Genomic DNA, 14963 nt, shown 5'->3' on the forward strand with positions numbered 1-14963 from the left:
ATTCCGTTGCTTACTCTGATCACATCCACACCTTACATTAGCTCTCCTTTTATGACGTATAAGGTAGATATAAATGACCTGCCAAGACTCATTATATGTGTTTGGGTTTTCTTTTGTCAAAGTAACAACTGAAATCTCATCAGCCATGCAGATATCAGCCAACATTCCTTATTTCACAGAATAATGTGAGTAAAAAGCATTAAACATATTAAAAAGACAGCCAAACAACGTTTCATCAGCACAGATTAGAAACTCATTTAATTCTTCTAATTATAGAAAGCACATTACTGCCACAGAACATGGTAGTACCTTGAGGGTAAAGCAAGTCTAAAATTCAGATCTTCATACAGATTTTAAATTTGGAGGTACTGAACGTGAAGCTTTTGTTTAAACAGAGGGATGCCCTATGTAGCTTATATACAATATTTGTATTCTGATCACACACATGAAACTTCAGGTGATGTGCAAGTCATGACTTCATTTCAGACTCATCTGTATCCTAAACCCTTCCTGAGTCAATTCTGGCAATGTCAAAGCCTACCAAACCAAACATTAATTTGTGTATTTAGAGCTAAAAATGTTTCCATTTATTGTGCATTTTCAAAAGGAATTGGGCTTTTTTTCGTAGTAAAGGCATTCACACATAGAGCACTGGAAAGCCAGTTAGATGGCTAAGAATGTGCACTGCAGAAGTCATCAAGCTGAGCAGGGAGCTGCCTAAGCCTGCCAGTAAGCTATTGCGATGTTACTGATAACAGCCTCTCTTAAGAGACCCTTTGGATCTAAAGGTTCTCAGCTGAGGTTCTGGCTCAGCTACAAGATTTTACAATCAAATGTCAGTGGGAGGCTTACCGACAGAGGGTGAACTCCTGAATAAGAAGTTCTTTATTACTTTCTGTTATGTTCTTACAGAAAAAGGAAGCAATACATGGTAAGGCTGAAGAGTTGTGCAGTTTGTTTGGAAAATGATTTTTGAAAAAATCTAAATTTTAATAAACTTCGAAATTGAAACAGATTTATCAAATTAATAAATATTGACAGATTTGACACAAGAGCTAAATTTAACTTAGCCACAAGTTATTACTGAAATGAAAATGTTTATGTTACTACATATGTCTACCATTATAAATGCTCAGATCAAGTCCACAAAGCCATGTTGCAGCTTTAAATTTCTGTTTTCTAAATTTCAGTCATGCAAGGTTTTTGACCATCTCTAATAGGATCGGAAGGCATTATTCACATTAGATATGTTTAATTTACTGTGATGCTTTTAATGCATTGTTTTGACATTCCTTCGCAGTAATTACAATACCTCCAGAATTGTAAAACACAAGTAAATCAAATCAGCATGAATTTGGGGAAGCAACACACGCAGAAAGAATCAGAAATCAAGCAGCTATGGATAAAGTTGCACTGTGGTGCAGCCATCACTTTCATCCTCAGCAAGCCACCTTAAGGGAAAAACATAAAAACCTGTCATAGACACGGCACACATAAAGCTTAACAAATAGACAAATTGTGAAAGCCTGCTTCTGCACCTTTGGATTTCTAGGAGAGATCTCTCATTGCTTTATACAGAAGCAGTAACCAACCTGATGAAAATAGTGGCCTTTTTTTTTTTTTTAAGTGTCCATATATGTGTAATTTTTAAGTGTAATTAACTTTATAAATATATTTATGAAATATACATTAATTTTATTTGTTGGTCATAAGGTAACAAGTAGATTGTTTCACCCAGTGGCGTAAAACCAGGATAATTTAGAGAAAGGAAACGTGTTCTGGGATAGCAGGTGATTGTCCATGTGTTCCATTCCAGGGACAGTTTATTTCTCCTAGCTCCTTGTTAGTTCACAAAGCAGCGAGTTGCATGGTGGGCCCAATCCCTGCGCTGTAAGAGACTATGGAACTTTTACCATTGACTGTATGGGAAATAGGCCTGGCTCCAAAGCTGAGGTAGATTGATGCTAAGTGGAACCACAGAGGAAATATTAATTTCCAAAGAAAGTCAGAAAGCTTCTAACTCTTTTGCAAAGCTTGTGACAGACTGGTTGATGTGATGTCTGTTAAGGAGCTAGTATGGGAGGGAATCCCAGTATAGTGTTAATGTAGCTCACATCTGAAGTTGCACCGTTGAACAGCTGGGAGATATGGCTGAAGCTAAACAGTTCCAGGCTGAAACATAGCTAATCTTGGCGGATAAAATTGCTCATGGAAGTCCCAGAGCCAAGGAAAGGTGTGACATGAAAGCTAGACAACAGGCATTTAAATGAGCTAGTAAAAGATGCTGACCTCCTTTCAGGTTTCTCAGTGAAATAATGTCAGTCACTTCCCCACATCAATGATGTGATTCAAGTTATTGCTCAAAATGTGTCTCTTACATACCTTTATGTTTTTACCATAAGACTTTCAATAAAACTGGGGGTGGGGGGTGGGGGGCTGAGGGTGGTGGGGCGGGGGAGTGGTGGGGAATGAACAACCTCCAGAAAAAATGTTTGCTGCAAGCTATCTTTTTCAAGAATTTTCCTCTGACTGGTGTGGTCTTTTTTACAAACAAAATTTTACAAACAAAAGAGGCAGACTGACACAAACTGAAAATTCCATCATGGACTGTGTTGCACACCTGGGTGATATTGTGGTCTAAGGACTTCTGCTCATGCCTACTAACCTAAAATTAGGTATCTAGAAGAATAAATAGTACCTGAGCATATGTTTGGAAGAAATTTAATGAAGGGAATTTAAGTGTTGTTGGAAGAAGTTTGATGTTGAGGTTGGTAACAGCCACAGATTCTCATGACTTAGAGTCCAACTATCAAAGAACAAAAAATGTTGCTTTATTTGGCTGGGATTTGGCTTCCATGAATTGTCAAGTTTACAGAAACATTTAGGGGAAAGAAAAAAAAATAAATATTCTTGGCTACCATTTATGTTTTTAGACCACCGGGCAACATCCCTTTTCCTAGATATAGGGAACTTGTAAGTTTTCACACTTGTCTGTTCTCCAGATGTATTAAAAATCTATTTTACACTTAGGAAGGCATGAATGTGTTTGCTTCTGCTGTTTATTCTGAAATTTTTTAAGCTATAAATGGTATACTGTAGTGAATAGTCACTCCAAATACACCTTTCAATTTAGTTTCCAGCTTCTGAAAGGTATTGTTTCAGTCTGACACAGACTGGATTTTCTTTTTCTGCATTAGAAGCCCTTTACTCCAGCACCCCTTTATCCAAATAAATGTCTAAATTTAGATCATTATCCTCTTACATAGTATAAAAAGGTTTCTTTTATCTTGACCCTATTTGTTGAATATTGCTGAAATTAACTCTATCCCAGATGAAACCAGCACAATCTTAGATCCATACTAAGCAGACACTGAAACAGAACAATTGTAATGCTGCTTTTACTCAATAAAACACACTGCTTTTTCTCCAGTGCTTTATCTATACTGCCATATTCCACAACCCTCCCACCATCCTGTATTTCTGATTCCCTCCCATGACTCTTTGCCTACCCCTGACATGCTTGTCAGAGCTACCTATGCACCAATACTTGTGTAATGGTTCACCAGTCAACATTAGAGTCTGTAGGAGGGAGAGACGCAATTTAGTGCCTTTGCCAAGAGAAGATATTAGTATACCGATACCTCTTGAAAATGACATAGTCATCCAGTCTTAATAACTTGGGAAAATATAGTGTCTTCCTCCAAATATTCTGTCAAATTACTTTGAAATTGGCCAAAGGGTTCAAAAGTTACTGGGGATGGACTGACAGGAACACAGCATGGTTAAAAAATGCTTACTGTTTTAGGAAACCAGAAGAGAAACAACCAAGAGACTAAAAAGACTACTACTAATCCTTGTTAAAAAGAAAACAGCACCACAGAGCGATCTACTGACCTGTTACAGTTGAAGCAATACGCTGAATTCCTAGACGTATCTATGATTTCTACTTTTTCCAGAAACCAGCCACTTGCTACAGAAGGAAAAAAAAGAGCCAATATTACATAACCAAAACACAAATAAAGCATAAGAAAGGTTTCTGATTTCATTCCCAAACACTGTGTGGTTCAGTACTTCCAATTGTATTCAATATCGATAATAAAACTGGAATGTAGATTATGCAAATTACTATCAACTTCTCTCAGCTTTACAGAGAAGGTCTTTGATGTTTTTGACAGAAAATATAAAGGAAGTTTTTTATTACAACTCATTTTTCCATACTGAACAGAACAGGCAGTAAGACAAATGAAACAGAATGCATGGTAATGTTGAATGCATTCTTGAAATCTCATTTTGCCCTTTCTGGTATTCTGAAATGCATTCAGTGTACACTCCTGGTGGGTTTTGATCTTCAGTGTCCACCAAAGCAGTAAAAACAGATAGACTTTATCAGTAGATGTAATTTCTGTAATGATAACCCAAGCCCTTAAACAGTAAGAAACCAGAAATTCTATTCCTCCTTTCTAATTAATGTATCTATACTTATATAAACCAAGTGGTGAATCCAAATGCTTTTCATATCCATATTTCTCCAGCACTCATGATTCAGAATAGCATCTCCATTTAGGCCAACACTCATATCTGTTTTAGCTTTAAGAATGTATTTAGTATTCTGCTATAATCTCCTATTTTGCTGTGTGAAAAATACCTTCATTCTTGTGCCATAGAATTTTATATCATAGAATATTAAAACATAAAGATTTTAAAAATAAAACTTTATTATAGATACGCAATATTTGTGCTGGCATCTTTAGTCATGTTTGCTAATGCAAATACTTAATGACAACATTTAAAAACTAATTAGGATCATACTACTAGTAGCTGAAAACTTGTTGGTATTCTTTGCATGGCCTAGAGATAAAATACTATATTCTAACAAATTATTTTGGTTTTCAAATATTTAGACAAAGCACTAAGTAGGCTAAAATCAATAAAAATATTTCTAAGTAGGCTAAAAATGTGATATAAAAATATTTGCAAATTGTACCAATTTAGATAAAACATGAAGGCGGAATGATGTTTCTCACTTTTCATGGACATTTTCAAACAATTAGCAAGTATAACTAGGCCATAAAGGTGTCTACATTTTTCATCTTCAATTCGCAAGTGTCATTTATTGATATTGTGAAGTACTTTTGGAACTTCTTTAATGAAATCTTGTGAATGGTTTAATATATCATAGACTCTACTTGGAATATATGACCTTTCATGAAATCTCTGTAATTCGGAGTCAAGATTATCAGCAATAAAAGTTTACAGTCTCTCAAATTTACACGGCACTTTACAAACTAATATAAAGGCATGTTTGCTTTCCTGAAAAGTTTAACATTTAATGCTTCGTCCTTTATTGACAGAACTCCAACAGACCTCACTGAAATCTCCAGGTATGGAGAAATCTAGAGGCAGCTGGAAAAGATTAGCAAACACATGAAACATATCAAAGAGGTTTTACTTTTGAGGATGCTTGTGAGGATAACAGCTGATGTGACAAAAGACACTTGGAGATAATTTCATAGAAAAATTTAGAGGAAGGAAGGTATTCATGGATGTAAGATGAATCAACACATACCAGCTGTGCTAGGAAGGCAGTATTAGCAGCTGTGTGATGTTGATCAAGACACAGAGAGGAAAGATAATCATGTTGTTGATAGTTTGGGACCCAGGAAATAAAAGTTCAACCTCTATTACTGCTGCAGACTTCTGTGCAACTCTCAGAGTGGTAAAAGTCTGCTGGTGTGGAGTACCTTTCCCAGATCAGTTCTAAGTTGAATTGTGTGCATGTACAGCACCTAACATGAATAAGATGAAAGTCAACAGAAGGATTTTATTTATTATAGGTATTTCTATAGGTTTTGCTTTTTCTTTTTGAGTTTTTGATACCATAACACATACAACATTAGTGGGTAGTTAGAATAAAAACCTGTTCAACTTTTGCCTAAACAGGAACTGCTATTTGCAGAATTTTGCTTGGTTCATCCTAGATAGGATAAACCCTTGCCATCTTATAGCCATATTTATAGATAAATCAGGTTTTATTAAACCTAAACCTATTTCTTTCTGGCAGGTTAAGCAACATTGACCCAACTAGAATATCTCAATACTAGCACACCTTTTTGACTCAAACTGCACATTGCTTGCCAATTCTGTTTATAAATATATATTTGTATATTTCTGGGGGGTTTTAGCACCACTAAATGTAAGCTCAAAATCTTATATGTCCTAGTCTCCTATCATTTTTTTTTCCTTCCTTTCTTTTTTTTTTTTTTAATTCAGGTTTTAGAAGTTATGTTTTATACAATGTACGTAGAAGTAGTTTCCATTGTCATGTGTGGGTATGTACTGTAGCCACATCCTAACTTGACATCAGGGCAAGATCTGGTGCACACTAATGTTCTCATAGTTTAGCTTTCACAAGAAGAAAAGCCATATGTGTGTCAGAGGGAGCTACAGCATGCTTTGACCAGAGCCCTGAGCTTACCCAAACATTTCTTAGATACTGTTCAAAGCATGGAAAGTTTAGCCTTCAGTTTGAAAATTCAGTCCTGTTTTTCAAGACATCTAATAGGAGTTTTGGCTGAGCAATGTTTGAATGATAAAACCTTCTGAGGTTTGTGCTAATTAGATCTCTTCTTTGTTAGAAAAAAAAAAAATCGAGCTAAAGTCAATGAAAATGTGATAGTGACAGAAGGGGTGTAAGCAAAAGCAGTCAAACTGACCTCATTTGTATACAAATTTGTATTAGCTAGCTGTAGCAACTGCATGACTTAAAAAACCTTTCCAAATGTCAGGCAGATATTTAAGCAGAAGATTTTTACAAGACTATTGAACACATACAGTATACTCACCAAATCCTTTCCCATCATGACCAATTTCAATTGACTGTAGGCTGCCTAAATTTTTTGTCTTAATCTTGAATGTATCAACCTTCAATATTAAAATAAAATTATTAAAAATAATACACTGATGTCTGGAAACATACATTTGTTTAGGTCAGTTCTGAGACTAAGTGTAGTAATACCAATTCAAAATAGGTAGCTGACACCTGATGTGGTTTATTTTCCTTACTGAAAATCTGTGGTATAGATCCTCTCCTACTAGGTCTGTTTAAACATGAAAAAATCACTTTTCGACTTATAGTAAGACAATCCCTACCTCTTTCCTGACTTGCATCTACTAGAAAAACATTTTTGCTCTCTTATGAATTCTCAACTGATACACTTATAAAATGTTTTCTGTATAAGATACAGAAATATACATTAAAGAACATAAAAGGTAAAGGCTTTTACTACATGTACTATTATCTGTCTCAAATATTATATATTTTAATTTAAAATATTACTTTATTTCCTATTATGGATTTTTTTAAAATGAGATCCTTTTTTCATAAGGCATTTGACATCACTGGCTACCCATTGACAGCTGGATTGCTAACAGGATTTCTGCATATCTACTCTTCTTTTTCAAAGGGCAGTGGTACCTCCTGTGTAGTACTAGGTAAAAGGAAGTACTGCTCAAGACACTTTCTTACTTGCTCCTTGTGCCCATAGGTAACAATTATTAACCTCCTCAGTATGGGAGACTATACATAGTTAAAGAACCTTTAGAAGATAGTCACAGACATCCTGGCTGAAGAAACCTGGACCAACTGCAAGTAAAATGATGTTTATTACAACTGGAGGTAATGAGGTAGGTCTCATAAGGAAGATATTTTAACTGGAGTTTTAATTATTCAGTCATTACCTTTCAAGAAATCCACAGGAGAAAGATGTGGAAAATATACTTATTTCTTGCTACATAAGGGTAACCATCATTATACTCCATTGCACAGGTGGTGAGCAAATGGAGCAATTCCTTTGCCAGAGTAATATGTTTATTAAAATAGAACATTCTCCTACAATACTAGGACATCACGCAGAGAATGAGCATTCTTATATAAGTACCAGTATCTAGGGGTCTCTGAACACCCTAAAGCATGATGGATATCAGAATCAGGTTGATGTGCATGGTTCCATTTTATCTGGTTATAGCCTTATACATTCGGTGAGGCCACAGCATCAGTTTCCATGGCAAAGTAAAATGATGGGATGTAAGAAACCGCTGTATTCTCAAGCACAATATTAAAAGTTTGTGCAACAGCAAGGGATATTGCACACATATGCACATGCACAGTCAATGTATTTTGTGCATTTCAGATCAAGGAAAAGCATAACTGGGCAGGTGAGTAGATGCAATATGATGTATTTGGGACTAACAGAAGAGCAACAGAGTAAGCTAGATACGATAGAAGTAAAATGTCCCTTGGTTACTCTGGTGAAAAGGTGAAACACAGAGATAGCTGAGACTGTATCTTATCTAGTGATGTGGAAAACAGAGTAAATGCCTTAAGTTCCACAAAGATCTTGCATAGATTTAAAGTTTACTTTCCCAGTTCAGAAATGGACACATCCTATGAAATCTATGTACTCACTTTTCCTCTTTCAAAGGGGTCTCGGTGCTCCAGTGACTGAGAGAGTTGAAATACCTCAGATTTGTCTTCATTTCCAAATAATATAATATGAACATTGGCATCAGTCCCTGCTCCCCTTTTGTCACCTGTGTATACTTTGATAGTATACTCTGTCAGATTTCTTGCTTGACTTCCTTCTTTACGTAAGTTATCTATGTAATTCTTTTGTTTGTCTCCTCTAATAACAAAAGATACCGGGATTTCTCTCTGTATTTCTGGCTTATTTGCATCCACAGAAAATGTTCTAAAAAACAAAACCGCATGTTTTTGTAGTAAGTAAATAATCATACGTTAAATCAAAAAACTCTATGAATGCGGTACGGTTAGAAATGGACTTAGTTTAAAAGTATGCATTGACTGAACCACACTGACAGTTATTTTAATTCAATGCCTACTCAGTGTTTTCAACTGTTATACCACAAAAAGACTAAAAAATTACTAGTTTTACATAATATACTTACTCATTCACTTCAAATACATAGATAGGATGCTCCTTTAAAGCTTCTTTCAAGTGTAATTTTTTAATGTCCAGTTTGCAGTCTACAAAGAAGAAAATAAAGTATAACGAAAATGTTGTGCTGCATGTCAAGGAATTAGGTAGAGTCTGTTGTTGATATAATGGTGTCATTCCTACTATATTAAAACATCACTTATTAATTTATTTTTAAATACCAACAATTGACTTTAAAATCCTGGAATCATCATAACATCCCTTATTTTGTTCCTATTTTAAACCTCAACTTAGAAATGTAGGAGCAAGCATTTTCATTGTCCTAGTGAAGCAGTGTTGTCCTCACCATCCTTGGACAGGCATGCAGAAAATATGCAGCATGACTCAGGTGGGCGTATTTGGAGAAAGAGCATAAATACCTATCTGGTGCTTTCTCCTCAGTGACTGGTTGACAAGAGTGTTGGAGCTCCATTCCACATGCAGCACAAAGAGGGTCTCATTAGATGGCAGGTATGAAGGAAGTTCAGCAACTTACTGTATATCTCTGCTGTTTGAGAAAGATTGCTCTCTGACTTAGATTTCTTTTTGAATTTTCTGCTGGGGGAGATTTCTTTTTGAATTTTCTGCTGGGGGTTCAGCTATATGCTGTCTATAACACTGACCTGAATCTCTTGCCACTAATTAGTCATGAAGACTGTTCATTTTCCCTTCTCTTCCGTTATTTGTCCCTTCAGCCCTGTTCATCAAACTGCATCCTGTTGTCTTCTACTACTGTTCAAGTCCCTTTAATTATATCAATAGGAGTCTACAGGCTCTTGGGGGGGATTCCAGGATATTGTGTTGCACTCATGACCTGCCCTGACAGTGCATGGAGAGAGTCAGAAGCTTCAGGTAGCAATCTCAAACCATATGATCTTAAAAACTTGTTCAGATATTAGAAGACACATAAATGCATTACAGCACCAGTCTGCCTGGGCTGACCAATCCTGTAGGGTACATCTGACTTCATATGCTAAAGAGCTTTTGTGTCTGAGAATTTTTGGTTCAGTCTTGGTCCAAACAAGCCTAGCTACAACACAGACACCCTTACTCATCTAAAGTGCTTTATTATCTAACTCCTTTGGAAGAAATGTGTTATAATTCTGCCCAATCCTGTCTTCATAACACATACAGAGCCAGCAAGCCCCCAAGTCCTTCCTTTGTGGATCATGTTTTTGAACCTGACCAGAAAAATCTTGCTTGTCATGCTCTCTGTGGTGCCCTTTGGCAGCAGGTAATTGCTATATTCAATGACTGTCAGACAGACAGATGGCCATAGTTAACTTTCACAACTGAATTTGTGGGAAACAAAATTAGTGACCTAACTGCCTTGCTCCCCAACAGCAGCATGGCAGGGCTGTCCCTTTCCTTCCCTCCCCCTCTGTAGTAACTGCAGCTCCACACTGTGCCCCCTCTGAGGCCCCCAGCAGCTGAGGCAGACCATGCTGTGGTGCGGGATGAGTTGACCAGCCAACCAGTATGTATACGCTTACTGGCCAAATGTCTTTGATGTCTATACACATTTTACAGATTTGGTTGAAATCGTGTGGTGAGCCCAAAATGTTATTATGAGCAGCCAACAGATGGGCAAACAAAAAAGACAGATAATGTCCAACACAGAACCTTTGTTTTCCTAGAAAACTTTCTGAAAATGGTGACCTGTAATACATAGTAAGTAATGATTTGCAATTATATAGCAAATTTCATTAAAGGACTTTAAAAAACTTTACAATTAATTCTTTGAATATCCATTAGTAGAATGATAGCCATCCTACAGATGAGGCAAAGGGATGTTGAAGTTATGACTATTTTGATGAAATTCAATGACAAAACTGCTGATTGCCTAAAAGGTGTAAAATCCCCTTCCAAATGTCACAGGGATAAAACATAACAGGTAGGGAAAACAGTGAAAATAACTGAATCACAGAAGGAAAATTAAACAATACCAGTTTCTTTCATGAGTTATAATTATTCTCGTAGATCACTTACTAATAATCACGTATTAATTGCAGAATATAATTATTCATCTTAATTTTCTGATTTTCTTTCTTGTATAGAAAGGAATACTTTACTTTATTGATGCAATGATGATATAGCTTTTAGATCCAAGGATTTAAATGTGTCAAAATGTAGGATTTTGCTTTATAAACTATTACATTTTAGCAAAAATAGCCAAAGGAAATTAAACAGGATTTAAACCTGGCAATTATTTCATTGCCTTTAACGGGAAGCTAGCTGTGTGATTCACATCACTGGCTTTAGAGAGCAGAGAAAGTACTTTACCTGTTTTACTGCTGATCAAAAGAACAACTTTGTCCAGTTCTCCCAATTCAACACCATCCACAATAACTAAAAATGACTAAAATAAAATTATTCAGTATTACAATCTTAAACTGTATCACTTAAGTATATAGGAAGATTTGAAAATAATCTGTAGGAAGTACAGGAATGAATCAATGGATAAATTTGAAAATAATCTATAGGAAGTACAAGAATGAATCAAAGGATAAATTTTAAAGTACTTTAAGTCAGAGTACCTCGTTGTCCTCTCCCTGTTGCACATTCTGCAATGACCAGAGAAGGGATCTGTCCCCTGTGTCACCGTAAGTACCATATATACACGCAGTCATATGCACTAAATTTCTCTCACTCAAAATATTTCTAGAGAACACTGTTAGATGATATGTAACCACTGCAACAGGAAGCAGAAAGAGATCTTGTTAAGACTGTGCCACAACCTTGCATGGCTATTTGAAAACAGCCATGTGCAGTCAGCTGTAATTAAAAATTCAAACACTTGAAAATGACAGAAAAATTCAAGGTTTTTTTCAGTTTTCCCCTTTAATATTGTCCTGTAAGTATAAACACAGTGATGCTGACAACTTTACATTAAATCAGAGAGAAGTATACCTATGCTTTATGCTTCGTAACAGTAGCACATTATAGAAAAATTACTGCAGTCAGTTGCCTTTTTCTTTTTAATGGTGAATGCCTAATAGAATCCTAATAAATAAATCCTAATAAACCTCCAACTCGTCAATCACTTTTGGGATCTTTACGAAGACTAACTTTAGCTGGGGAGACAAGTCCTTCAGACTTCATCATCTAAGAGAAGGAAAGAGAAGCTCCTCGTATGTGATTCAGAGCACCTAAGTTGCTGCTTTGAACTTTGCTATGATGGAGCACATCCACTGCCTACAGAGGGAGCTCAGGAAGACAATTCTATCTCAGCTGAAGTTGTCACCTATTAATTTGTGCTGTTTGTGATTTATGCAATTGTTATAGTTATTTAATTGAAGACAAGATGACAACATCTGAACACCTTTAAAAGTAAGCACATACTCAGAGTACCTGTTTATATTCATTTACAATTTACTCATAGAACCAAATGATGTGACAGCCCTGAATATTTGCCTCTTCTAATCGTCTTATCTAGCATCTTCTTTTATTCTTGTAGATGCTGTGGTAGAAGGGGATAAATCCTTTGACTTTGCAGAAGGCTTCTGTAGAATGTGGCTCAATGTAGATCAGTGAGACACCTATCCCACACAGGACTGTGCGTATAAACAGATTACCTGCGTCCTTTGGAAGTCAAGAAGACAAAGTCCAGGTAAAGCAGATAACAAGCTGATACCAGCTTTCAGATCTAATGATCATCTAAAATACTGAGTTCAGTACAAGAAACAGCTCTGGTTTATGGGGCTTGCCTGTTTCCCCAGCATCACTTACATGACAGAAAGAGACCAGACCCTTGTTGCACGCTGACTGCAGCTGACCAGCTGCATGGAAAGAAATACATAGTGCCAAAAGGGTATTATTATAAGTATAACCTATAAAGGTTAAACTTAGTAAAAGCCTAAATGGTAGAGGATACAGCTAAGTTTAAAATGGAAACTAAAAAATGATGATACCTAAGAAACAACAAATCATGGCATGGTAGGATATAAAAGAAATAATTAAATACAAGGACTGTATGGAATATGGTGGGTGGTGTTACAACCAAAGTGAAGAATCAGGAGAAGAAACAAATTTGGTTAGGGATGCAATGCAGTGAGTGGGTCACTACCCAGAACAATGAAACTTGTGCAGTGCTATTTTTGACGATAACCTTGACTTTCTAAGTGTTCTCTTTTTCTCTTACTTGACCTCTGCTTTGCCACAGTCTCCCAGACGTGCGACTTGACAAGTTAGGCTGGACCAGCCCAAAGCAAGAGTGAAAGGATTGGATTTCGAAGGCTTGTTTCTTGGATCACTGTCTCAGAGAGCAGCAAGAGCGGGCCTGTTCCACAAGGGTGGACAAGATAGGAACTAAGCATGACTGCCAGTACAGGCAGTGCCCTCACTGACTAGTTAACAGTCCTGCAGCATCTACATGTGGCAGGCAAAGGGGTCAACATCACAGATGCAGCAAACAATGAAAAAGATCTGGGTCTATCCCGGTGGTCAAGATGGGAGCAGCAGGAGAAAGGGCCAGAGACAGGACTAGAAAATAAGGCTGCAACAGAGGTCCAAGGTCCATCCAGAAGACAGGGTCAGAGAAAATATTAGAGACAGAGACACATTTGACATAGCTCAGGCATGATCTTAAATGGATACCCTATGCCCATCATGGCTGGAAATTGTAGGTGTCTCTGGCCAAGGCAAGAAGATCCATTGTCTTATCATGGCCCTGACACACTGTAGTCAACTAGAGACTGACCTGCAGGAATTTTGGATTGGATTATATAGTGGATAGAACTAGCAAGTACATTGTATGAAGAAGGAGATTAATGCAGGCAAGGGAAGAGGGCTAAAATGCTTAAATGATGGTCTTTGTTCAGGTAGTGGGATAAGACCATCATAGGGCAAATGTGGGCAAATATTTACCTCTGTAGTGTACTGAATAGATTGGAGAGGGGAGACACAAAATAAATCTCTGAAAAGTTACATACTTTAAGGATAACATATACGAATGTTACAACTCCATTAATTTCATAAAATTCTAATGTTTTCATAATCCTATTGTGAATTTTGCCTCTGTATTAACTCTGTGGAAATAATCAGCTGTTTGAAAGTAGCATAATATATTTTTGTTTCACCTTTTCACTGTTTAATTGTTTTGCCTTAAAAGCTATGGTAGTGCAAAATTCACCTTCTGTACAGCCCTGTATGTGAGAGAGAGAGCACCGTTTCATCCTTGGGGATTCCTGAGGAGTCAGCATCTCAAAGGAAGTGACGAGAAACTATGTATCCACTCAGCTGGAGACCTCTCCCCATTGGTACACCCAAAGGCACGTGTGAGCACAGCCAGATCTCGAGGGTTTGCACTGTATTTTATCAAGTGGTTTTTGGTGGTTTCAATTAGCCATTAGCATATGCTTCATCACAATCCCAAGTACAAAATAAAAAAAGGAAAAGATAACTAAGAGATTAAATACTAAAGCACTCTATGAATGACAGAGCTATATCTGAAATTTAACAGCACACAGCTTTTGGTTAACGTGATTATGATCAGCTGGTTTCCATTCTAATTAACACAATACTGGTTTTGCGTTTAGCTGAGAAAAAGAAAAGCAAGGAGAAAATAAATTAGATTTAGAAAGATGACAGAAAAGCCAACCTGTTTTGCACAATAAATTGTAAGTAAGTTCATAGGTAAAGGATCGCTTTGAACTCTATGTGTGCCACCTGCTGTGGAGCTCCTTAAAGCCCTCTTGGACATAAAATGGCAGAGGCTTGGGGGAATACGTTTTTCCATTGTCCCTTTTTTTTCCTTCACTGTGCTTACAAATCCCTCCTTGAAGACTTCTAAAGCATGTGTGGAAAGAAATAAATGTAACAGATGAGGTATTTGTTTGTTTGTTCTTTTACCTAAACACATAGGCAATATAATACCTATTCTTTTTGGTGATATTTTGTCTCTTGATCTCAAAACATTTTTCAAAGAAGGAAAATATTACAGGAATAAAAAATTGGGCAAATAATGTAAAA

General features: G+C 36.6%; 1 protein-coding gene across 1 annotated transcript in view; it reads right to left on the minus strand.

The window, feature by feature from the left end:
* Positions 1 to 324: 324 nt before the first annotated feature.
* The window catches only part of LOC130146937 (lipoxygenase homology domain-containing protein 1-like), a 143613-nt gene continuing 128974 nt past the window's right edge, over positions 325 to 14963 (minus strand). Inside the window, exons 39-45 of the mRNA XM_056333582.1 lie at positions 11531 to 11685; positions 11277 to 11352; positions 8965 to 9043; positions 8465 to 8747; positions 6843 to 6921; positions 3895 to 3970; positions 325 to 1451 (exon numbers count right to left, since the gene is read on the minus strand). Coding sequence (XP_056189557.1) covers positions 1397 to 1451; positions 3895 to 3970; positions 6843 to 6921; positions 8465 to 8747; positions 8965 to 9043; positions 11277 to 11352; positions 11531 to 11685 — 803 coding nt within the window. The 3' untranslated portion in view covers positions 325 to 1396. The remainder of the gene's footprint in view (positions 1452 to 3894; positions 3971 to 6842; positions 6922 to 8464; positions 8748 to 8964; positions 9044 to 11276; positions 11353 to 11530; positions 11686 to 14963) is intronic.

Source organism: Falco biarmicus, chromosome 3 (genome assembly GCF_023638135.1).
Source record: "Falco biarmicus isolate bFalBia1 chromosome 3, bFalBia1.pri, whole genome shotgun sequence".
In the NCBI taxonomy this organism is placed as follows: Eukaryota; Metazoa; Chordata; class Aves; order Falconiformes; family Falconidae; genus Falco; species Falco biarmicus.